At 36.5% G+C, this 26,171-nt stretch overlaps 1 protein-coding gene across 2 annotated transcripts; it reads left to right on the top strand.

Annotated features, from left to right (window-relative positions):
- The first annotated feature begins 4,885 nt into the window (after positions 1-4,885).
- Positions 4,886-26,039, top strand: LOC113538503 (butyrophilin subfamily 1 member A1-like). 2 transcript variants are annotated; one of them, XM_034303249.2, is made up of 11 exons: positions 4,886-5,024; positions 8,617-8,676; positions 11,313-11,663; positions 12,493-12,771; positions 13,052-13,159; positions 15,348-15,374; positions 16,264-16,290; positions 20,641-20,667; positions 22,942-22,968; positions 24,069-24,095; positions 25,258-26,039. In XM_034303249.2, the coding sequence occupies exons 2-11, from the start codon at positions 8,622-8,624 to the stop codon at positions 25,806-25,808; spliced, it is 1,479 nt and encodes a 492-aa protein (XP_034159140.2). In that variant the 5' UTR covers positions 4,886-5,024; positions 8,617-8,621; the 3' UTR covers positions 25,809-26,039. The 2 variants fall into 2 exon arrangements, with proteins under 2 accessions (XP_034159140.2, XP_053089224.1); XM_053233249.1 differs by lacking the exon at positions 4,886-5,024 and having other exon boundaries at positions 8,598-8,676.
- The last annotated feature ends 132 nt before the right edge of the window (positions 26,040-26,171 follow it).

The raw sequence follows: 26,171 nt of genomic DNA, 5'->3' as shown, positions 1-26,171 counted from the left end.
ATTTCCAGGGGATTTGTTGTTTTTAGTGCTTTTATACAAAACTCAATTTATTTAGTTATAAACTCAGTGTATACTTTTCATTAAGAGAAAGGTTTTGGTTACATTTTATTTTACTTTCTAAAGATAGCATTTTTGCATTTTTTTTATTGTTTAAAAAGAATAGCATTATCTTAATCCTCTCCAAAAGAATAGATAATTGTGCAATATTTAGAAATAAATTTAGTAATCATGTTTAGGTCTTCAGTTACAATGTCATTAATTTTCAGTTTTCTAATCAAGCTCCTTTCTGCATTCCTTTTCTCAAGACTAAAAAATATTTGCTATTACTTTCACCTTCTTCCATCCATTTTCTTCTACACCTCACAAATGCACCTCTGGCTTTTTCTTGATAAATAATTCTCTGTAAATTTTCTAGAAAATTAGTTTGAGATGGATGTGTAAGTGTTTGAGTTAATTTTGAGATCTCTCGAGTTATGTCTTCAGTATGTGATCTTTTTTTTTCCCAAATTGCATGCTTATTTTCTTATTTCAAATTTCAATCCAATGTTGAATTCAATAGTCATTTATTAATGACTGGATTTGTTTCACTTTTGCTTCATCTTGATGGTTTAAAAGTGAATTATTTAATTTCCGGTAACCTAGATTTCTAGAATTTAATTTTTAGGGTTAAAATTTTATGATCAGTGTGGATAGCTTGGGAAATTTCAGTTTGCAAAACCTTGTGTCCTAAATCTGAAGAAATCAGAAGTCAATTGTTGATTGCTGGGTCATTTTCTTATTGCTCCGTGTGAATTGTCTAATAAGGGGGTTTCTAAGTCTCCATATGTCTATTAGGTCTAAGTTCTTGCAAAGATTTGGTAGATTGCTATTTTGATTAAAGATTTTTGGGGGGAATCTATCTAGCACATTATCATGGACCACGTTAAAATCTCCACCAGTAATCAACTTTGTAAATTTCAGTGACCCTCGTCTTCACATCTTCGTTTGGTTGCTCAGAAAGGCCATAGTGATGTAGACACGAATGTCTTTTATAACACTCAGCATCGGAGATTCGTTCTTCCAAGTTGACAAGAGACTTTTGCTGCTGTGAAACTTTCACAACAAGTGTAGCTTTTTCATCTTTTAGATTCTGAATCTCAGTGTAAAGGTATTTTAAGGATGTTTTAAGTCCTCAGTTGTATTGGAGTTGGTGATTATCATCTGCTGAAGTGAGTCTGCTCTTTGATTTATTTTCAAAGTGAGGGCAGTGATGATATTGTCCTGCAACTCAGATAGGGATGGCTCTCCTTGGTTTGTCTTTGGCAAGGGGCTACTCAATGGCATTTCAGGAGAAGGAAGAAGAATTGTTGGTTGGTCCTCTGAAGGAGAATCAGCTGCAGGTAAGTTGGTAGTGGCAGGTGAGTAGATGTGGTCTGAGATCAATTTCTTTCATTTGTCTTTGGCGCTTATATTTGAATAGTTTGCTGTCTTGCTGGCAGTTAGGACTAACCAGACTGGCAAGTTATTTATATACTTTTCACGAGAGAAATTGAAAGTTTACTATGACAATGCTTCACGGAATAACTTCGCTTTTGTTTTGTAGAGACTTAGATCATGACATGTTGTTTCAAAGAGGATAGAAGCAAAACCCTACAGAGCGTTTTCAACGTATGTCTGTTTAAGCCACCATCTTGTCTTGACCCCCCCATCAAAGCTGGTGTTCCAGTGATTCAGTTCCCCTGTTTCAGTCTTCCCAAGACTGAGCATCCCAGCAAATTCAGTCCAAAGTCAGACTGTTTAATGCTCAGAGGTATAAAGAAAAACTAAAGAGCTACAGCATGTGACCTACAGACCTCTGTAAGCACATTAAATGTTTATGTTCATGACAGCACTATCAGAAAAAGACTGAACAAGTATGGCTTTCATTGAAGGGTGGGTAGGGAAAAGCCCCTTCTCTCCAAAATGAATATGGCAGCATGACTTAGGTTTGCAAAATTGAATCTGAACAAACCATAAAAGTTCTGGAATAATATCCTTTGGACTGATGAGACCAAGGTAGAGATGTTTGGTCACCATGCACAATGTTTAGCGAAATCCACACCATATCACCACAAGCACCTCATACCAACTGTCAAGCATGGTGATAGAGGGGTGATGATTTGGGCTTGTTTTACAGCCGCAGGACCTGGGAAACATGCAGTCATTGAGACAACAATGAACTCCACGTTATATCAGAATATTCTTGAAACACATGTGAGGCCATCTGTCCAGCAGCTTGGGCTGAAATTGGGTCACGCAACAGGACAATTATCCCAAGCACACTAGAAAATCTACATCTGAATGGCTAAAGTGGAAAAAAAATCCAGTTGTTGGAATGGTCAAGTCCAGACCTCAACCCCATTGAGATCAATGGACTGAAGCAATGTTATTAAGAAGAGTGTGCCAACATTTCCGTGAGATGTGAGATAAACTCCTACAACAAAATGTTTACTTCAGGTTATTGTTGCTAAAGGTGGTTCTACATGTTACTGAATTATAGGGTGTACTTATTTTTTCCCACCTGGTTTCTGAATGTTGGTTTACCTTTTGGGGAAAAAATGACTACATATTTAAAACCTATTGTGTATTTTGTTGTCATCTGAGGTTTTTTTGTTTATTTATAGAAGATGGTGAAGACCACTCAATTGTTATTTAGGCCCTGATAAATAAAAACAGAATTGAAGGAGGGTGTACTTTCTTTTCCCCATGACTGTAGGTAGGTTATAAGTAGCACTCTAGAGACTCGTTATTTTCGTTATTTTCTTTTTTACAAGGTCATGCTTGTGGAATTAATGTATAAATACTGATTATTTCACAAGAAACATAGTTCACAATAATTTTTAAATACTTTTATTTAAATATTACGTCTTATAAAGTTTTAATGTCATGTGACCTGGCTAAAATATGTGCTGAATTATAAACCCAAAGCATATGGCATATCAACATCTAGGTATTACATTGCAATAGTTTAAAACAATCCTATAAACTTTTTCCTTGGTTTTATCAAGTACAGGGATAAAATAAGCCTACAAAATCACAGATACATGACTGACATAACAGCACATTTCATTCCATTGAAGTATTTTAGAGGAAAGCATGCTTTGTGCTGTAGTTAAACCATGGACAGCAATACGTTCTACATATTCAAATATTTACTATATTACAATATATTTAAAATTTTATTTGAGGATTCCTCTTCCAATTTTTTGGCTTTTTTTGACAAGTTGTAACCTAATCATCCCTGGACAATGCAGGGAGCTGCTGGACAAAAAATAGTTTGATTACTGAATGTTTATCAACAATTGAAAATCAAATTGTTGAAAATATAAAAATGTTGAGCTAACAGAAAAAGGTAATCTGGAAGCAGTTTTTTTAAACATTTACATTTACAGCAATTAGAAGACACTGCTATCCAAATAAAGGATAAAATGTTACTTACCCTGTAGCGGTGTTTTTACTGTGAGTTTTACCTAATAAGTAAGTAAGTAAGTAAGCAAGGTTGTGAGTGACTTTGACAAGGGCCAAATTGTGGTGGCTAGAAGACTGGGTCAGACCATCTCCAAAATGGCAGGTCTTGTGGGGTGTTCCCGGTATGCAGTGGTTAGTACCTACCAAAAGTGGTCCAAGGAAGGACAACCAGTGAACTGGCAACATAGTCATGGGTGCCAATGGCTCACTGATGCGTATGAGGAGCGAAGGCAAACCCTTCTCTTCTGTTCCCACAGAAGAGCTACTGTAACAAAAATTGCTGGAAAAGTTAATGATGGCTATGATGGAAAGGTGTGAGAACACACAGTGCATCGCAGCTTGCTGTGTATGGGGATGGGTAGCCGCAGACCGGGAAGAATGCCCATGCTGACCCCCTGTCCACTGCTGAAAGCACCTACAATGGACACATGAGCATCAGAACTGGACTATGCAGATATGGAAGAAGGTGGCCTGGTCTGATAAATCAAATGTTCTTTTACATCATGTGAATGGCCGGGTGCGTGTGTGTCACTTAACTTGTTGTAGACCAAGTACACCCCTTCATGGCAACAGTATTCACTAATGGCAGGAGCCTCTTTCGGCAGGATAATGCACCCTGCCATACTGCAAAAACTGTTCAGGAATGGTTTGAGGAACATGACAAAGAGTTCAAGGTGATGACTTTGCCTCCAAATTCTGACTCTTCTGTGGCATGTGCTGGACAAACAAGTCTGTTCCATGGAGGCCTTACGTCACAACTTACAGGACTTAAAGGATGTTCTGCTAACGTCTTGGTGCCAGATAGCAAGGTACACTGTCAGAGGTCATGCGGAGTCTGTGCCTCGACGAGTCAGAGCTGTTTTGGTGACACAAGGGGGACCTACACAATATTAGGCAGGTGGTTTTAATGTTATGGCTGATCGGTGTATACATGTGCAAATAGGTAGTGCAAATACAGTGTTTGTGGTGCTATAAGACTCGTTATTACAAGGTATAATTTGGAATATACTATCAGTATACTACCTAAACATACATTAATCTGGTATAATCCGACTTCTGGACTGTTCGTTCAAGGCCTAAAGTAGCACTGACAGCATGTTGTTGACCTCAGGCCACTTGTGTTGCAGCACGTATTCACAGTAAACCTGTTCAAATTAGTATATTGGATTCCAGTATCACTATAAAAACAAGCCATTAAATCTCTCAATTAAATACCACAGCTGTGATTTGAGCTGGGGCGGAATTTAAATGTGTGGCAGGCTGTCATCTGTCTACACAGTGTGTTTAAGTGTTTGAAGGAACTATTCCACACAAACTGCACTGTAATCATTTTTGATCCACCCATAATCCTTAACTCAGTTCACTAGAAGTGAACAAGGAAGTGACTAAAGTGAAAGCAGTTAGTTCCCAGGGAGCAGAATCCCTTCTTTTTATAATAAATACTGAACTTATATGTAACTGCAGGATATACACTGACTGTGAAAGGAATATAAATGCAGACCATTCTCACTTCCTGAAAAGAGGCAAGTAAAATAAAGGTATGTACTTCAGTGAATGTTTTATAGCTCAGAGTGAACGTTTTATAGTTCAGAGGTTTTGTCAGTGTGTGATTTATCAGGATAAACTACACACGTTAACAATGTCAGACAGAGACAGGGTCTCTAACACACTGCTGAAATACTGACACTGATATACCAGCTGATTATAACAGCGTTTCCTTATAAATGTGTCTTTAAGAAGCCAAAATGTGCCTCATGTGGAGTTGGGCAGCATTTATTTACCCAAAAGTCTATCAGGCCTCAGAAGCCTCAGCACTGGACTGCGGTTAAGCCAGCAGCTCTTCCTGAAACAACGGTTAATCTAGCCGCTCGTGCAATTCAGGGGCGCGGCTTTTAGACACTTAGCGGTAATAACACCGAAAGCGGAAAGCGAGCGTTAATATAATGTGGATCTGTATAATATAGTAGATCTGTTCATATAACTGGGCCGAGGGGCTATTTTGATTCATTATAAAATGGACATTTCACATTGGTAGTGATGATCAAACCCACTGAAATTAGTTCACAGTCACCTACTCTATGCTCACAATAATAATGAAATAATTTTACTGTAGAATTTTAAAGTATTTGCTTCTCAAAGTCAGTGGATCTGTCAGTGTAACTGTGCCAGGAGGCACTTTTCAATCCAGTATAAAATGGACATTTCAAATTGGTATATGATCAAAGTTCACAGTGAGCTCCTCTGTGCTCAGAATAAAGATTAATCAATTCTACTGTAGAATTTACTGTAGAATTTTTAAGTAATTGCTCTTCAAACTCACAAGATCTGTCAATATAATTGAACCAAGAAGCTATTTATTTATTTATTTGTTTGTTTATTTATTTCATTATATATTTCTTTTTTTAAATTTGCTTAATTATTTACGTAACTAACGGTGTTTGCAGTAAAGAAACAAACTTTTCTACTTGTTCTTATATTATCCTTTTGGTTAGTGTTCATGTTAATGTTGTAAACTTTTTAAAATAATAGGCATTTACATATTTCTGTGTGTTCTTGTGTGTGTGTGTGTGTGTGTGTGTGTGTGTGTGTGTGCACTAAAGAAAAAAAGAAAAAGAGTAGCTCAGTTTGAACTGATGTGAGTGGGTTTGATCATCTACCAATTTGAAATGTCCCTTTTATAATGAATCAGTTATATTGGCAGATCTTGTGAGTTTGAAGAGCAATTACTTAAAAAATCTACAGTAGAATTAAATAATCTTTATTGTGAGCATAGAGGAGCTCAATGTGAACTGATATCAGTGGGTTTCATCATCTACTAATTTGAAATGTGCATTTTATACTGGATTAAAAAGTGCCTCCTGGCAGAATTATATAATGTCCATTTTATTTCTGCAGTAAGTAAAATATTAATAATTTGGTGTCAGAGACTTCCTCTGTGAAATGATCCATCTACACTTTTAAAATTTATTCATGGTTAGATTTATAACAACAATAATAATAATAATAATAATAATAATAATAATAATAATAATAATAATAATAATAATGTTTTATTTTTATTTGCTTTAATGATTTATAGCGTCTCTATAAACTTCGATAGATTTTGCCCATTATTTAAAAGTAAAAGTGTAAATATAAAAACGTTTATTCTGTATACTCATAAATACTGTGAACTGTTGTGAGATGGTTTTGTTATTTATTTAAATTTCATTTTGTATAAAAGTTAAGTTGCGCTGGTTTTGTTGGAGCTTTCCGCTTTCGGCGCTATTACCGCTAAGTACGTAAAAGCCGCGCCCCTAAAATTTACGTGAGGCTAGATTAATCGTGCTTTCAGGAAGAGCAGCTAGTTTAACCGCAGTCATTTTTCTGCAGTCCTCTCTGAGGGTTACACGTCTAACTCCCTTAAATAGCACGAAACTCTCCAAGCCCTTCAGCAGAGAAGACCGTTATCCCGCGCAACACGTGAAGAAACAACTTCCGGGTCATAGCAAACCGGAAAAATAAAATGTTAAAATGAAACCCGACATTTGACCCATTTTCTAAATTCTTATTTTTAACATTAAGATCGAAAGAAAACGGAAAACGACTTGTAATTTTGGATTTGTAAATGAATAATAAAATAACAAGCCTTTTTTTTCGGTTTTCCGATATTTGCTTCTTAATTGAATATGAAAATTAGGAATAATACGCGGAGTATATATTGGATTATATATCTCCCCCAGCATAATGACAAATGTGTTTTATAGGAGTTATTCGGTGAGAAATAAAAGGGTGTGGTTGACGAGGTGATTGACGGCTTTGGCCTTTGATTTAGCCGATGCACTGTTTTAAGCTGCACTTTGGGTAACTGATGGTGGACGCGCGCGCAGTGTTTGGGCGGGTGAGAGCAGGATCCAATGCTCGTTCAGCCAGATCTACTGCACAGACTCTAGCACACTATTCCTCTCTTACCACAGCCATTTGCCAGATTATATAACTGATTTTCAATCTTACTGAATATCCGCTAGACTCAAGTTTTCAGCAAAGAGGAGTTTAGTCTTTATGGCTTCACTGTAATATGACAAGCTGCATTTTTTTTTTTTTTTTACTAATTTGAGAGAGAAAACCTCATCATACCAAGAAGAAGCCTTTATTTGTCACATACATTACCACACAGTGAAATTCTATTTTCCCATATCCCAGCCTGTTAGTAAGCTGGGGTCAGAGTGCAGGGTCAGCTATGATTCAGTGCCCCTGGAGCAGAGAGAGTTAAGGGCCTTGCTAAAGGGCCCAACAGTGGCAGCTTAGTGGTGCTTGAACCCCCAACCTTCTGATCAGTAACCCAGAGCCTTAACCATTGACCAGTACAAGTCCTTGTGAATAAACTCTTACAGAAATGATAACATTAAAATGCACACATTAATAAACCTATCATTTATGTTACAGACATAAATAATCAGACCTGTGCTGCTATAGACAATTCATCAACGCCTTCTCATTCAAGAATGCAACTGTGCTGCGGTATAAATACTGTAATCAACACACAATCTCTGTTAAAAAAATTATTTGACTATAATTCGGATGTGACATCACTGCTGTATTAAAATACCAGAAACCCCAATGTAATGTCTTCCTGTGTCCCTGTTACTGGTTGTTAAGTTTTATTGCAGGACAGCATGTTTGTTTTTTGTTTTTTTTTAATTATCTGGCTGCACTGGGTGCCCTTTGATTTCTGTAAACATAAACAATCACTCCGGAGAGTAACAAGGTTTTCCAAACAGGTCTTCTCAGCCACATAAAACCCTTAAACAATTTTTTATCATGTTCTATGTTTTTTGTACTTATTTGTACAAGTAAGAAATAAAAAATCTTTAAATTTAGACCATTGTAATGTGCAGCAAAGTTAGTTACTTTAAAGAGACTACCTTATGTCTTGGAATGCTTCTGTAGAAAAAAGGTGTGTTTAAAGAACAGGTTACACAAATGAAAGTTCACCAAAGATGCTTTATCTTTTAGTGTCTTCTTATGCTAAGAAAAATATAAACCTTGCAAATAAGCGAGTATTTTGAGTTTTTGATATAACTGATGTATTAAATTGTGTTATTTATCTTGTGAAACAGACTGAAGCAATCATGATAAACTGTCTTTCAGGAATTATGTTTTTGTGTGTGACTCTCCTGATTCTCTTCAGCTTTATGGAATCTCAATCAGGTATGAAAACTCTCTCTCTCTCTCTCTCTCTCTCTCTCTCTCTCTCTGTGTGTGTATGTGTGTGTGTGGTAGCTATATACAGTGAATTCTATATTAATAATTAAAAAAAAGAATAAAAGGATGAACCTAGTGCCATTCTGCAAACCTGGGCACAATAAGGACGTGTGGAATTGCACAATCAATCCCCAATTCTTAAGAAATTCTTCTTTGTGAAAACTGTGGTGGCCAACAGGAGTCAACATGATGCAAACACCGAAAGCACACACAAAATCAGAAAAAGAATGCATTAAACTGGCAACACACTCATGAGGGTTCAAAAACAGCAGCTGCAAATTCTTCCGCGTACTGCATAACTGTTTGAGACCACAGAGACTGCATGTAGAAACACACTGTAAACTGAGAAAGCACGCGCGAGATCAGAAACACTGCCATGAACTGAAAACACAACAGAAATGATTTACAACAAAATGGAAACGTTTCTGAGGGATGCAAGATGTAACTACCTAGTGGATCAATCGAAAAAGAGGCAGGACTCATACGCTGAGAACGTTTCCTAAGTTTTAACAGTCAGATGACATTTTTTCTGGTTTTATCTTAATGGGAAAAACTATATTGATCTTACTGTGTTTATGTGAGTTGTTTTTAATGTGAATAAAATAAGTTAGAGTAATATAGATGAAAGAGGCTAATATAAACACATTGATCTTCTTAAATCTTCTTAGGGTTACGAACATTTTGGGAAACCCATCCCTGTTTCCATCTCTGCAGTTAACTAGGCTGTGTGAGCGTGTACGTGTGTGTGTGTTTTTCCCTATGTATTTTTTTTTTTTTGCCATTAGCTAACTGTTGCCATGGCTACCTACATTACTAGGTCTATACAATTACTTTACAATTTCAGTGTAATATTTGTTCCTTTAAAGAGTGATTAATTGGATGCATACACTCACCGTCCACTTTAATAGGAACACCTGTACACCTGCTCGTTTATGTAGTTATCCAATCAGCCAATCATGTAGCAGCAGCACAATGCATAAAATCATGCAGATACAGGTCAAGAGCCTCAGTTACTGTTCACATCATACATCAGAATGGGGGAAAATTGTGATCTCTGTGACTTTAACAGTGGCATGTTTGTTGGTGCCAGAAGGGCTGGATTGAGTATTTCAGAAACTGCTGATCTCCTGGGATTTTCATACACAACAGTCTCTAGAGTTTACACAGAACAAAAACATCCTGTATACAGAGGGTCTGCATGTTGAAACACCTTGTTTATGAGAGAGATCAGAAGAGAATCAGCTTCCACTCCTGTCAGCCAAGAACAGGAATTTGAGGCTATCATGGGCACAGACTCACCGGAAACAGGTCATTTTTTTCCCCCCAATCTTCAGCTGTCCAGTTTGAGTGAGTCTGTGCCCATGATAGCCTCAGATTCCTGTTCTTGGCTGACAGGAGTGGAACTCAATGTGGTCTTCTGCTGTTGTAGCTCATCCACCTTAAGATTTGATGTTTTGTGCATGCTGAGATGCTTTTCTGCTCACCACAGTTGTAAAGAGTGATTATTTGAGTTACTATGTCCTTCCTGGCAGCACAAATCAATCTGGCCATTTTCCTCTAAATTCTCTTATCAACGAGGCATTTCCACCCAGAAATTGACTGTTGCTCACTCAATTTTTTTTTTGTTTTGTTTTGTTTCTTTGCACCATTCTTTGTAAACTCTAGAGACTGTTGTGTGTGAAAATCCCAGGAGATCAGTAGTTTCTGAAATACTCAATCCACCCCATCTGACAAAAACAACCATGCCACTGTTAAAGTCACAGAGATCACACCTTTCCCCCATTCTGATATTTGATGTGAACATTAACTGAAGCTCTTGACTTGTATCGGCATGATTTTATGATTTTATGCATTGTGCTGCTGCCGCATGATTGACTGTTTGGATAACTGCATAAATGAGCAGGTGTACAGGTGTTACTATTAAAGTAAAAGGTTAGTGTATATAGTGGTAGAGTGACACTATGCAACACAATCATGAGGAGTCAAAATGATAATTTTATTTCAAAATTTAGTGTTTCAGATACAAATTATGTATTTAACCACAGTAATTTTGGTCAATTTATATCTCTATTTTACATATTTACATAAAAAAGCCACCTCCATCTATTCACTTTGTATGTTTATTGAATGAGGTTGTTCACACTATTTAATAGGCTATATATCCAATAGAACATCATTCAGTCACCAGAACAGTGTGACTCTGATAAGTGTCTGTTGGAAACTACTTACCTGTATTCAGCTTTAATGTTTACCATAAATGACCTGTATTCCTTTCCTAACAGGGGTCTTTTGGCCAAATGGTTTTGATGAAGTTTTGATAAAGTAGTACATGTGCCCTTAAACGATTTTTTTATTTTAAATACATAAATATTATAGAAATTTGTTCTGACAGCCCTAATTGTTATTGTCTTGATCAATGTAGCTACAGTTAGTTATGGCAGGAAACTAAGGGAATGTCGAAATCAAGTACGACCTCGCTTCCATGTTCAAAAATAAGGTGTACAATTAAATAAAGTTGGTCCTTTTGCATATACAAACTATAGTGATAAACAGTATTTGTTGATATTTTTTCCACAATACAGAGCATTTACAGGTGGTTGGTCCAGAAGCTCCTCTTGTTGCTGTAGCTGGTGAAGATCTGGTTCTGCCCTGTTTTATCAAACCCAACACCAGCGCTGTGGACATGACAGTGGAGTGGTTCAGACTAGATGTAAAGGACTCATTAGTGCATCTCTATAAGGATCATGAAGACAGAAATGAATATCAGGCTCAGTCCTACAGAAGAAGAACATCACTGTTTAAAGAGGAGCTACAGAAAGGCAACGCTTCACTCAAACTCTCAGCTCTCCGAGTCTCTGATGGAGGAGAATATAAGTGTCTTGTTGAGGACAAATCCTGGTCTGATGACATCATTGTGAACGTCATTGTCGAAGGTAAGATCCATTTCTGTATTGAAGGTTTATACAACAAATGTTATGCTACATAACATTATTAATGGGTTGTGCATACATAATCCACTTTAAATCTATAGTGTTTGAACAGGCTTTAGAGTGGGAGTTCAATTTCTGACTAAATGATCCCCTGCACAGGAGTCACTCAGACTTGCACTCACTGAGCACTTTATTAGGAACGCTATACTAATACTGGATCGGGCCTAACTACCTTTGCTCTCAAAACAGTCTCAATTCTTTGTGGCATGGATTCCACAATATGTTGGAAACATTCCTTTGAGATTGTGGTCCATGTTGACATGATTGCATCACGCAATTCCTGCAGATTTTTCAGGTGCACTTTCATGCACATTGATTTTTCACAAGGAACAGCTAGAAAAATCGGCAATAAATGTTAATAATTATTTGTTTGTTTGCCTAAAAAAGAACTTGCCTAACATAAATGTCATAGTTAATTACAATATAAGTAGATTTATAATGTAATATAAAATAAATATTGTTACTGTTACTACTATAATGATTTTTAACAAAATAGTAAAGGACTTTGATCAGTATTAAAAAAGACTCTGTAGAAACTTATCTGTGTCAATCAAAAGAGATTTATTAGAATAGGTGTAGGAAAATTACCTGTCTCAGATGCTTCTTTCAGCAAACTGCAATTTCACAAAAACTAATTTTGCCTTGTCTTGTTTTTAGTATTTAGTGTTACACTAATTAGAAACTCTGTTGGGAAAGATACATTACTTATGTTTTTTTGTTTGTTTAAAAACTTACATTGCAATGTTTTTTGTTGTTTGTTTATTGATTATAGCTCAGGGAAGCCACCCAGTGATCATGATGGAGAGTTATGATAACTCAGGAGGGATTAATCTAGTGTGTGAGTCCAGAGGTTGGAACCCTGAACCTGATGTTCTGTGGCTGGACAGAGAAGGAGCCACTCTGCCTGCTGAAGCTACACAGATACACAGAGACACTGAGGGCTTCAGTGTGAAACGCCGCATCACTGTTTATGATTATAGCAACTCCAATACGTTTTACTGCAGATTTCAACAAATTCATCACATGATGGAGGCAGAAGTTATCATTAATAGTAAGTATCTAAGATTATAAAAACTTTTACACTTACATTTAGACTGTTACATTCTACTGTAATCATTACAGATTAAGGTAATTAATATTGATACATGACCATGATGGGCACTATTTATGCATCAGAACTTATGCATTATTTTTATTTTATTTATTGGCAATACCACAAAGGTGGTCTGTGTAAGAATATGGTCTGTACCTATAAATTAATTCTTTTCAGTTTCTTAAAATATTCAGTTTCTTAAAATATCTGTAATGTGTTAAATGTGGTTTAATTTTAGGTAAAGTCTTCGATGCTTGGAAGTGGATTGTTGGCATTTCAGTTTCAGCATGTCTTATTGCTGTTGGATTGATAGCTGCAATAACTGCAATTATTTGTCACAAGAAAGGTAAAATTTAAATCACTTTCTTTAATAACACCAAAGGCTTAAATTATACTGCAGATTATACACCATAGCCATCTTTAATCAGGAGCCCAGTTGGCCATGCTCTCTCTGGAGAGGATGATTTAATTCAATCCTGTCTCAAACTCCCATCTCAGCACTGTGTGTTCATCCATTCAATTTCATTAACACAAGATCTTTTTGAAAAAGTGAACGGAATTCATTAATTTCATTAAATAAAGATTTGGCATATCAGAACAATATTACAGGAAACAGAAATGAATTATATGAATCAACTGAATGAGCAATTTAAAGCTCACTCAATTGGAGCTACATCTGTGCACTCCATATTTCATAACTATGCCAGTAAAATAGTTCTGATGTTTTGGCTAAGCAAGTTTAAATGAGAAGATAATTTTTTTTTACAGTGTACGTAATCGTAATGCTTAATCATTAACCAAATTTATAACAGTATATGACCGAATATATACAATGGATATAAAAAGTCTACACACCCCTGTTAAAATGGCAGGTTTTTGTGATGTAAAAAATGAAACCAAGATAAATCATGTCAGAACTTTTTCCACCTTCAGGGTGAAATTACAAAATACAAAAAATTAAGGGAAAAATAATCAAACACATTTTAGGGAAAAATATATGAGAAATAAATTAGGAGAAAAATTGGGAAAAATAAAAAAGTTACAATAACCTGGTTGCATAAGTGTGCACACCCTTTTATAATTGGGGATGTGGCTGTGTTCAGAATGAACCAATCACATTCAATCTCATGTCCAAAAGTAATTATCATACAGCTGTCATCAATGAAATTATTCTGATTAGCCCCAAATAAAGACCAGCTGTTTATGTTGGATTTTCTTCATTTTCTTGGTTTCATCAGACTGCCGAAGCCATGGTCCCCAAAGAGCTTACAAAGCATACATGGTATCTCACTTGTTGGAAGAGGGGAGAGAGGAGAGGGGAGGGGTATAAAAAAATTTGCAAAACATTAGATGTACCATGGAACACCATGAAGGCCATCATCAACAAGTGGGGAAAATGGAGCACCACAGCGACCACAGTGATCTTGGTGATCACCAACAACAGGATGTCCCTCCAAAAGTTATAAAAGGAAAAGACAAATGCTTACCAGGGAGGTTGCCAAGAGACATACAGCAACATTAAAGGAGCTACAGGAATATCTGACAAGTACTGATTACATGTGAAAAGAATCTCTCATATTCTTCACATACCTGTGCTATGGGGTAGGGAGGCTAGATGGAAGCCCTTTCTCACAAAAAACATCCAAGCTCAAATAAATTACCCCAAACCATATGGCAAAATGTGTTATTAGAAACTATAATAATTCCATAATACCAAAAGGTATGTTTAGTGCAAAAAAGCACATCACCAATAGAACACCATACCCACAGTGCAGCATGGTGGTGGCAGCATCATGCTTTAGGGCTGCTTTTCTTGAGCCAGAACTAGGGCTTTTATCAAGGTGGAGGGAATCATCAATAGCTACAAATACCAGTCAATTTTAGTGCAAAACCTTCAGATGTCTGCTAGTAAGATGAAGATGAAAAGGAATTTCACCTTTCAGCATGACAATGACCCAAAGCATTCATCCAAATCAACAAAGGAATGGCTTAACCAAAAGAAGATCACTGTTTCTGAATGGCCTAGCCAGAGCCCAGACCTGTAATAAAATCAAAAGTGTTAGTTTAGGGGTGTGCAACCAGATTATTGTACTACAGCCATTGTAATGCCAGATGATCCACTAGAGGACAAAAAATGCTGACATAATACTCCAGTGTGATGGTAGAAATAAATGCTACTACAAAAAAAACTACTAAACTGAAGAGAGAAACAAATCAAATCCTCTCGAGGAAATACGTTAGGCCTCATATTAACAACATCGAACAATACAGTAACGTCACATGTCAGCTGAAGGGCTAATTAATTTGTATATTTGTATTTTTACTGACCTCATGAAGGTAAACATAGTGTGTTAAACACCACACATCTACTGTCAACAAAAAATAGAGTAGAAAAGTAGAAATATAAAGTTAAGTTAAAAAAGTATATGGTTTTTACACACACACAACTCTTGAATAGAAAATAAACTATGTATTAAACAATATCCTACAAGTATGTAAGTACAGACTCTAATATTAACTTTTTCTCTTTTCAGAGCTGCAGAGACAGAGCAGGGAATATGGTAATTACACCTGAGTTTTAAAAATTTTAGAGGACACAAAATGCAGATATAATACTCCAGTGTGATAGTAGTGTATGCACAAACAAATGCTGCTACAAATAAATCACTAAACTCAACCAAACACAACAGAGAAACAAATCAAAACCACTCAAAAAACTAACATGAAAGGAATTCTTTAATTCCATTAAATAAAGATTTGGCATATCAGAACAATATTACAGGAAACAGGAATGAATTTGCATTAAGATTTATAGCTCATTTAACATTATAAAAAAACTTAAAGTACTTATGACATAAATAAGGATTTAGTAAAAAAAAAATAATGTAACACTATTTGAATTCTACCTGCATAGTGCCTTTATAACACATTCATTCACAGCATGACATAAATATGTGATAAAGCAATGCTGGAAAATTTATGAAAAGCTCATGTCAAAATGTCTAGAATGATATTGGAGGTTTTTATGCAAATTTGTCTGACATGAAAGACAGAACAATTAATTAATTATTATTATCAGCTGACTGATTGAGATACTGCATTTCTTTAACTACCTGCAAATTCTTGACACTTGGAGAAGTTGTAGAAGTGCTTCATAAGACTATAATTTATAACACTTTTATGAGAGTGTTTGTACAGGGCCAGTTGTTACTGGATAACTGAAACTATTACATGTGGCATGCAAAAATAGAGGACTCAGTAAGGGGTTCGTGGATTACATTATTCTGTATAGTAATATTATGGACCACACCACATTTCTGCTGTCTACTCTTCAACTATACATGTTTATAAACTACATGACTAGTATGACAAAGTGTGATTGGCTCTGTGTTCTAAACATCAGTACTGTATTTTCTCTAATATTAACATTTTAATCTTGTCTGTTTTCAGAGAGGCAGATACAGAGGCTGGGAGCCGGTAATTACACCTGAACTTAATAAATATGTTTTCCAATATCTGAAAAACTGTGAGTAGAGAGCATGTGCTTCTGTCTGTCAGCACTGCATGTTATACTGCTGCTTTTAATGCTGAGACTTCAGGAGTGACTGTGGTTATAGGAAATCTGTTAGTGAATGAGCTGCACCTTTATCTCTGTCTGTTTAATGGCTATGACAGGTGAGGTAATATGTGGCTGGTGTAACAGTAGCGTAGTAGCACTGGAAACAAGTATGATGCATGTGAGTATATTAAAGTAATGGACCATTACTTTAATATACTCACATGCATCATACTACTTTCAAGAAGAGATACTGAGTACTTTAAAAATAAGTCAGTTACAACAGTTTATTATCCAAAAAAAAAGAAAAAATAAACAAAAAAGCAGTAAATAAATTGTAGAAAATCAATGGAATGTATGCATGTATGTTAGATACAGCATAGGATTCAAATGGAATTACATCAGAGAAATCAGATTTAAGATTCGCTCCTGAGACCAGTTGGCAAAGTCTCTCCCCAAGATCCTCTCTCCTACTTGGGGGTTAGAACCAAGTTACATTTTACATTCAGTGACCAGTTTATCAAATGGGAATGATACCTTACATTTTACAGTAGGACCTGTGTTACTGCAAGGTGTTAGATAGGCTATCAGTTCTTAGTGATGAACTTGGGAAAGGATGACAAACAGCCCTATGAACAGATCAGATGGCTTTGGTCTGGGTGTGTGTGTGTGTGTGTGTGTGTGTGTGTGTGTGTGTGTGTGCGTGGGTGGGTGGGTGTTTGTAAGGAGAATCACAACTTACAAAAAATACCCCACTTATTACATAACTCTGTTTAGTCTCTGTATACAGTATTTATGTACTAACTAGGAAATCAAATTTTTTAAGTGTATTCATCTATTCATTGTTAGTGTGCATCAGTGATTGTATACCTGCATGACTGGACATCGTAGCAGGGATTCAGAAGTGAAGCCAAAATGTCTCTGAGGCCCTCTAGTGGCTAGCTGCAGTACCTATTCCCATGGTTGCAAATGGGACAGATGGCAGCCTTTCATTAAGGCTCAAGCACTGAAAGTGCGCAGGGCCCTATTGTTTTCCTGAGCATTATTTTTTTATCTTTTCAAGGTTTCAGGGGCTTTTGAGGCACTTAACATGCTCAAAAACTCATGAAATTTGGCAAACACGTCAGAGTCATTGGCCATTAGGCCCAGGCAATGGGGTCAGTCACCAATCTCAGTACATATATTGTTCTCATCAAGCTGGACAACTTTCAAACTGACAGTCATTAGCTCCACCCAACAGGAAGTAGGTCATTTTGAATTTAATGTGGATGTTTTGAAAATTGCAGGCTCTGAACTTTTAAATACTCCTCCTAGGGGATTCATGTGATTGTCACCACACTTGGTCAACATTATGCCAAGACACTGAGGATGCTACATTGCGAAGGGATTTTTGATATCGCGAGTGGTTTCGCCATGGCAAGGCAATAAATTTATGGTGAAAAAGGAAACAGGAAGTGTCTCATATCTTCTGCATGCATTGAGTGATTTAGATGAAACTTGAGCTGTATGTTTGGAACTGGGGGCTGAGCACACTGATGTGACTATTGTGAGTCACGGTCATAGTGCCACCAACTGGCAGCGGGAACTGTGTGACTTAAAACAGGCTTTTAAATAGTCTTCTTATATTTACCCAAATCACTTCAAACTTGGTAATGTCAAGACACAGCTGATGTAAAATTGCAAAAGTGTTCTTGATACCTTAAATAGTACTGCCATGATAACGGGTGTTTTTGAGGCTCTTAGCGTGCTTAAAATTTCAGGAAAATCGGCACACGTCAGAGTTGTTGGCCGTTAGGCATAGGCAAAAGCTAAGTCATGGGTGTGGTGAGGGGGCTCTGTAGCACCCCCTTTTGACTAAAGTGGTGGGGTCAGTTTCACCTACAGTCACCAAACTCGGTGCATATATTAACTGCATGTGCCCACTACACATTATTTCACTACAATTAATTAATGGCTAATAAGGATAACAACATATATCTCTTATCTTCTTCGTGCATTATCTCACCAAATATTAGCTGTATGTTTGGACATGGAAGCTGTTGTAAAGCCTTAGACCTGGGCTTAACCTAACACATCAGCGCAAAACAAGTTACTCTACAGCGCTTGTTTCACTGTGCGTTGTTTTCACACACCCATCGGGTGGCTATGGCACCGTAGTGCTTGGGCCCATTATCGCTGCTTGCAGCTATATTTTTAAATTACATCTCCACAAATTATTTTCAGGAATAGTCTTCTGTCATTTTTAGCAGTTCAGTTGACCTTAATATCTCCCTTATAACATTAGCCCTTGAGTTATTTGGTGATCAAGAAAAGGTTCATGGGGTGATGATTTAAGACATGACAGTTGAACTTCATGAACGCACGCGCTTTCCAACAGTGACCTGAAGTTCTAACTGTACTAACAAATCCTCAGCAGAGAAGTCTTTGTACTTTTTCTGGTATGTTGCTCATTTCGATGTCTAAGCTAGCTTGCTGTACGGATATTATAACTAACATTGAAGGACCTCGGCCATCCGAACAGTGTATTGTTCTCTCTGTTGCGGTCAGGGAAGTGCTTCCGCTCCCTGAAGGCCAACACAGAGAGAATGAGGAGGAGCTTTTCCCACAGGCCATTCGGGTCCTCACCCAGGGCAACACATAGGACTAGAGCTTGGATTTGTTTACACAACACTCACTACCTCAGCCTGATATTGCACAGCATATATTACACAAACAACTGCACACATCTGCACTTTATTCAGAACACAGTCCTACTGTTTCTGCCACCGCTCTGCCACCACCTGACCATGGTAAAATTAATATATTGTTGAAAATTATCTGACTACAACTTAGCATTGTACTTATTAATTAATAATGCTGGATTTACCACTTTGACTTATGTGATGCACCGTTTTAAGTTACACTTTAGCCAAGGAATTGTGGATGTGCATGTATAATCATGTGAAAAAGAAAGTAAACCCTCCTTCAATTCTTTGTTTTATTTATCAGGGCCTAAATAACAATTGTGTGGTTCTCCCCAACTTCTATAAACAAACAAATAACCTCAGGTTAATTTTTTTCCTAAAAAGTATGTTTGTGCTAAAATTTGGTCTGACAGATTAGTCTGTTGTGAGGATAGAGTGTTGTGTGCATGATTTTTGCCTCATGGTTTGCATGAGAAGAGACACAACCATAGCCTACAGAATCTGCCAGCCTTAACCAGTAAATTAATCTGTATAGTTAAATGTCTAATATGATTTTTATCATTCATTTTTGAAAAAAGAAACCATGTAGAAATATAGCTGGTTTTCAGTATATCTTTTCTAACACCAGCTAATTAGACCTAGCTAGACAACACCAAAAGACACTCCTTGAATGCAAGTAGGTGATGTGTGTATTTTTTAAACATATATAGATTATAGAATTTAGTTGATAATTCTAGTCTTTTCAATTTAAGGGTAACAAGACCTACCCTAGAGTAAATCCAGACAGGTACTAGTGAGCTAATTGAACTAGTTAGCTGCTATTTTTGCTTAGCTAACAAGAACATTTTATTAGTACACTCTGATAACCAGACAATCTCTTATGGACTTACAAATGTTTTTTAGAAGTAGTCAGTCACCATATTTGACTTGTAGTGTTTTGAGTCAGTTTTTTTTACAGGTTAATGTCATTTCTGTCATCCATTTTAGGCTCTTTATGAAATGCAGCATTTTTCTTGTTTAACTGTATAATTGTGTTGCATGGTTTTTACAACATATTGTAGCAGAGGAAGCACCTGATTGGCTCCCGACATTTAATTATTAATTGCAGTGCATTCTGGGTTGTTTACCCTATCTGTGTAGTCTGTACTGCTTGCCTTCCTTTGCTGTTTGGTGTGCATACAGTGTATGAATTGTACTGATATTCTTCTAGTTCAAGCTGATCAAAGAACAATATGTAATTTAAGTTTATTCAAGAAATAAAAGGCTTTTTGAGTTTGAAGTATGTGATTATATCAATCAACTGAACAAGCAGTTTAAAGTTCACTCAGTTTTAGCCAGTGAAATAGTTCTGATCTTTTGACTAATTAAGTTTAATTGAGAAGATAACTTGTTTTACAGTGTACATAATCATAATGCTTAATCATTAACCAAATATATACATTAGTGGAAAATTACATTTCATAACTGAAATCTGATTTGTGTTGTCCATTTACCTTGTCATTGTTACAGTGTTTAATCATTTTCTACATTTGCTTCTATAGAATGTACACAAAATATTTAAAACAAATTTATCTGTTTTATCCTCAGAGATGCAGAAAGAGAAGGAGTACACAGGTGAGAATGAAATTTTTGTGCTTCAAGATCATACTGATTATTTAATTGCGCAAACTAAAGAAAGAACAATCAACAGACTCCAACCTACAGACAGATAATTAAAATGTTTTAAACAGTGAGAGGTGTCTTCAGAAATGTCTTCACTCAGAATAAATGTAATCACAAAGGTATCTGGGAGGTTTGGCTGATTGTTTAGGCTGCTGTAGTGATGTAGGTTTCACACAAAAAGGGTTTGAAACAGGATTCAGACAATAATAACTGTTTACTGAAATTTTCCAGATGTGTGAGTGTGTGTTCATTTTATGCGACAAAATCAGGTGCCTGTGGTCAGAAAGGAAGTAAATACAACTAAATGACTGTTATGAACTACTGTCGTTACAGATTAGTGCTATCTAGTGCTAATTAGTATTCTAATGAACAGATCAATTTACCACATTGTAACTAAAACCAAGATCTAAATCTACAGCCATTGTAATGACAGATGTTCCACTAGAGGACACAAAATGCAGATATAATACTCCAGGGTGATGGTAGTGAAAGCACAAATCAATGCTGCTGCAAATAAATCACTACTAAACTCAACAGAGAAACAAATCAAATCACTATGAGAAATATAAGAAATAACGTTAGGCCTCGTATTAACAACATCGAACAATACTATAACATCACATGTCAGTTGGAGGGGTAAATAATTAATTTGTATAATACTTTTACTGACCTCATGCAAATAAATATAATGTGTTAAACACCACACTACTACTTTCGACAAAAACAGAGAGTAGAAAAGTAGAAATATAAATGTAGCCCTCCTGCCAGGTAAATATCTTGCGGCTCACGCAATAAAAATCTGTCTAGGGGATATTATTTCCAACACTACCCCAGTAAAGGCACATTCTCTTTCATTACATTATTTACAGTATAGAATCCAGGTCTCAGATTTTCACTTGGTTGTGTCAGATTTATGTTTCTTATCTGGAAATTTAAGTACAAAACTATGTTACTTTTAACTTGAGAATACAAATCTTTTAGAATTTCCACAGGAAAACACACAAAGTTAAAGGTGATAAATAAATGTGGATTTATTATTCTCAGGAACTCTTCTGGTATGTCTTTTTCTTTTCTCTGTGTTTCTCTTTTGTTTGTCAAGTGAGTGAACAAATAATTCAATTCACACAGTCTCAACAGTATTAATCACAATAAACATCATAATCAAAAAGAAAGGGAAAAATAAAGAAATAAACCCAATGTCAATGTAATACTCTGGTTTTACTCAGATTCAACCTCAATATTACCCAGCTGGGATCTGAAGTACACCGTTGGCGCGCTAGTTGGCGCTCTTTCGATGGGAAAAACTTTACTCACGAATCCAGGAGAAACTAGATTTCACTTGCGGAATAATAATGGCTGACCCTCAATGCACGATGAGATGAAAAGCACAGCCTCCGTAACGCCTCCCGCCTGGACCAGGTCAGATGAATCCGTGAAAAATAGTCTTCCACCTCCCAACCTTGACTCCACTATCTCTCAGTCTCGTAAAAGACAGTTATCACGCAGGTGACACAACTCCAAACTACACACACCACCGTGATACTTTACAACTAATTAATAAAATAAACACAGATATATTCTTCCAAATTTCAAATGAATAATATGACTTATAACTGCTTCACTGAACTTGAGAAAAATAAACACGGGAATATTCTTCCGGATGAAGTTTTCACCCTTAATCTAATCACAAAACAACGAGGGAAAGAAAAGTCGTTAAACCGTAAGAGACTTTCTCACGTGGACTATCCTCGTGCTGGATTTCTTCCGCAGCTGACTCACGCGAGACTGGGGTGCGTGCGGCCTCCTTAGAACTCTCTCGCAGCGCCATCTCGTGCGACGAGCTGTGAACTCATGCGTGATATGTTCACACTGAAATAACTCACGGAAAACTTTCTCCACAGAGCCTGCCACTCAAAACGTCCGTGAACGTGACGGCTGCGAGCTTTCTTCGCGGTGAAAAGTAGCTCTTTCCACCCCAAACTTCTCTGACTCCCCCCCCACCGGTAAAAAAAAAAAAACACACACACACACCTGCGTTGTCCTCCTCTACCCGTTCAACACAATGCCAAATTCAGAAATCCAACCATTTGTCCAGGGCTCTACATAAAGTTAAAAAAAGTATGTGGTTTTTACACACAACACTTGAATAGAAAATAACAATGTATTAAACAATATCCTACAAGTATCTAAGTACAGACTCTAATATTAACATTTTTCTCTTTTCAGAACTGCAGAGACAGAGCGTGGAATATGGTAATTACACCTTAGCTTGAAATTTTAAGACTTTCTGTGTGTGGAATATATACAGTCCCCTCCAAAAGTATTGGATTGCAAGGCCAATTTTTTTTTGCTATACACTGAAGACATTTGGGTTTGAGATCAAAAGATGACTTTGAGAGGATAGATCAGAATTTCAGCTTTAATTTCCTGATATTTATATCTAGATGTGTTAAACAACTTAAAGACACCTTTTGTTTGAACCCACCTATTTTCAAGTGATCGAACATACTGGAACATGTGACTGGCAGGCATATCTAGTTGCCCATCTGTGCCCTATTAGATTGATTGTTTAAACAGTTAATAGCTTCGAATGTCTGCTCTTGGTTTTTGTCACGGGTTTTGCCTGGGAAGACTGCATTTCTTGTTAAAAAAGGATAAACCAACATAAAGACCAGAGAGATATCTATGGGAGAAAAGCAAGCCATTTTGAAGCTGAGAAAAGAGAGAAAATCAGAGCCATTCTAAAAGCATTGGGTATAGCTAATACAACAATTTAGAACATCTTTTAAAAGGAGAAAGGAAGGATCTGCTCGTGATCCAAAACATACGTATCGGTCAAGCATGGTGGAGGTAGTGTCATGGCTTGGACTTGCATGGCTGCTTCTGGTGTGGGTTCACTAATCTTTATTGATGATGTAACTCATGATGGTAGCAGCAGAATGAATTCTGTGGTACAAGCCTGAAAAAGCATCACTAAAGAAGAATGCAACAGTTTGGTTATGTCAGTTGGTCACCAGCTTGATGCAGTTATTACAAGCAAGGAATATGCAACCAATTATTAGGTGTTATTTACTTTAATTCCCTTTAAGTCTATCTTCAAGTTCCAATATTTTTGCTCACCTAATAATTGGGTGGTCTGGTCTGATATCAAACCCAAAGTCTTCACTGTATAGCAAAAACAAAACAATTGGCCTTTTTATGAAGAATAAAAAAAATGATTTAATTTTTATTTTGTACTTTTGGCCTATAGTATATACAGTATATTATGTAAATAATAGTTATTGTATTGTTATGTTTTGTTTAATCTGACTGTATTTGGATATAAATTATTGTTTAATTACATGTTTTCACAGAGTTAGTAAAGAAGAAGCAGTATGCAGGTAAGAACGATTTTTAGTTTTAGTGTATTCTGTGTGTGTGTGGCATGGTTGCGCAGTAGGAAGCAAGGCTCCAGACTAAAACCATCCTGATGGTAAAAACAGGGTACAGGGCTGTTTTGGAATGCTTTCGGGATGATAATGTTGTGTGTGTTTACAGTTAATGCATGTAAAATATATAAACCTGTAGGAGGACGGAGGGGCCAGGCTGTGAGGATGCACACCTGGCACTGAGTTGTCTAATCAGTGGGAGAGAGTAATAAAGGAGTGGCTGGAAGGGAGAGAGAGAGATGCACACGTGTTTTATGTTGGTGCTACATTTGTGGTTTCTGTTATGTTTGAGTTCTCTTTATTATTAAATCTTTATGTTGGAGTTCACTCAGTTCCCGCCTCCTCCTTGCCCATCTTGGAGTTTGTTACACACGTGAATGAATATTAGATTGGCGTAAAGAAGGTGGGACTTTTTTTTGGAAATGATAAGCTGAGGAGGAAAACTGCACCACCCAGTTACTATCAGCAGTGGTCAATTTGTAAAAAAATTCAAGGGGGGCGGTGTGGTCAAATATTTCTTTGGTGTAAGGGGGGCTTCTGTAGCTAACCGTACACAATGATTACAAAATTTGTCTAATCATTAAAAACAGTTTTATTTATCAAATAGAAGCTTTATAAAATGAACTTTAAGCCATCAAAAAAACCACATTTGAACCAAAAAAAAAGCTAGTCAAAACAATCTTGAATTAAACCTATATGTAGTATATTACCACCCAACACTGGTTTACAGCTGTCAAATTTAGGTGTCTGAAGTTCTGAACGTCAGATTTAAGAATGATCACACCTTCTTCCCCAACTCTCAGCTGCAGCCTCTCTCATTTCATCCTGACTATGGCTTTCAAAGAGAATAAAAATCTGAAGAACAAAAATTACAAACACAAATAAATCACTAAAGTAAAGTTTCAGAAGGAAAACATTTTATATTTCTCATCTTTGACAGACTCCTACCATAAACTGTACAAGTTTTCTCTTTTTACAAGAGATCATTTAAAAATGTTTCATTATTTAATCTTCTACAAATCCTCTTATAAATCCTAATGAATATGATCCACTGGATGATGATTTAATCTTTTTTACCTGCGTACTCATATCACAAACTGTGTGTTTCTCTCAGTGGATGTGACTCTGGATCCTGATACAGCAAATCCATATCTCATCCTGTCTGCTGATGGAAAACAAGTGACATGTGGAGACGAGTGGAAGGATCTCCCTGATACACCACAGAGGTTTACTTTTTATTATAGTGTTGTGGGAAAGCAGAGTTTCTCCTCAGGGAGATTTTATTATGAGGTGCAGGTCAGAGGGAAAACTAAGTGGACATTAGGAGTCGTGAGAGAGAACATTGACAGGAAGAGGTGGATTACACCGAAACCTCAGACTGGATTCTGGACTGTGAGACTGTGGGGTGAGAATCAGTATAGTGCTAATGCTGATCCTGATGTCCCCCTCACACTGAGAGAGAAGGTGGAGAAGGTGGGGGTGTTTGTGGATTATGAGGAGGGTCTGGTCTCCTTTTATGATGTGAAGTCCAGCTCTCATATCTACTCTTTCACTGCTCAGTCTTTCACTAAGAAGAAACTCTATCCATACTTCAATCCTTGGTTAAATGATGGAGGTAAAAATTCAGCACCACTGATCATCTCTCCTGTATTTAACACTGAATGAATTTTCACCTCACAGATTTAATCATCTATTAAATGGTGAGAATAAAAAGAAATATTTTACTTTTTTGGTGAATTTTAGAAATACATATTCCCTTTTAAAGTGCTGTACAGTTTATTTGAATACCTGGGGTTTGTTTTTTTTATTTTAATCCTACAGTCTGTTTTTTACACATTATGATTGTGGAACTTTGTCATTACAAATCAAATATTAATAAAGATCATTTACAGTTCACACTGAGTTTTACTGCAGAATTGAATCTGATCAATAAAATGGATTAAGTTCAGCTGCTGATGTCTGTGTAGATACAACCGAACAAAACTGTTTCTCCTTCAAACTCCATCAAACACAAATACAATCAAATTC

The sequence above is a fragment of the Pangasianodon hypophthalmus genome, chromosome 4 (assembly GCF_027358585.1).
Source record: "Pangasianodon hypophthalmus isolate fPanHyp1 chromosome 4, fPanHyp1.pri, whole genome shotgun sequence".
NCBI lineage: Eukaryota > Metazoa > Chordata > Actinopteri > Siluriformes > Pangasiidae > Pangasianodon > Pangasianodon hypophthalmus.
Note: the sequence above shows the minus strand (reverse complement) of the source record. Positions and strands in the feature narration are given on the sequence as shown.

Bases quoted from the DNA above. Each gene is read 5' to 3' on its own strand.
- LOC113538503 (XM_053233249.1), top strand. From the start codon at position 8,598: ATGATAAACTGTCTTTCAGGAATTATGTTTTTGTGTGTGACTCTCCTG. The intron at 13,160-15,347 runs GTAAAATTTAAA...TTCTCTTTTCAG, and splicing joins AATTATTTGTCACAAGAAAG to AGCTGCAGAGACAGAGCAGG. The intron at 22,969-24,068 runs GTAATTACACCT...ATGTTTTCACAG, and splicing joins GAGACAGAGCGTGGAATATG to AGTTAGTAAAGAAGAAGCAG.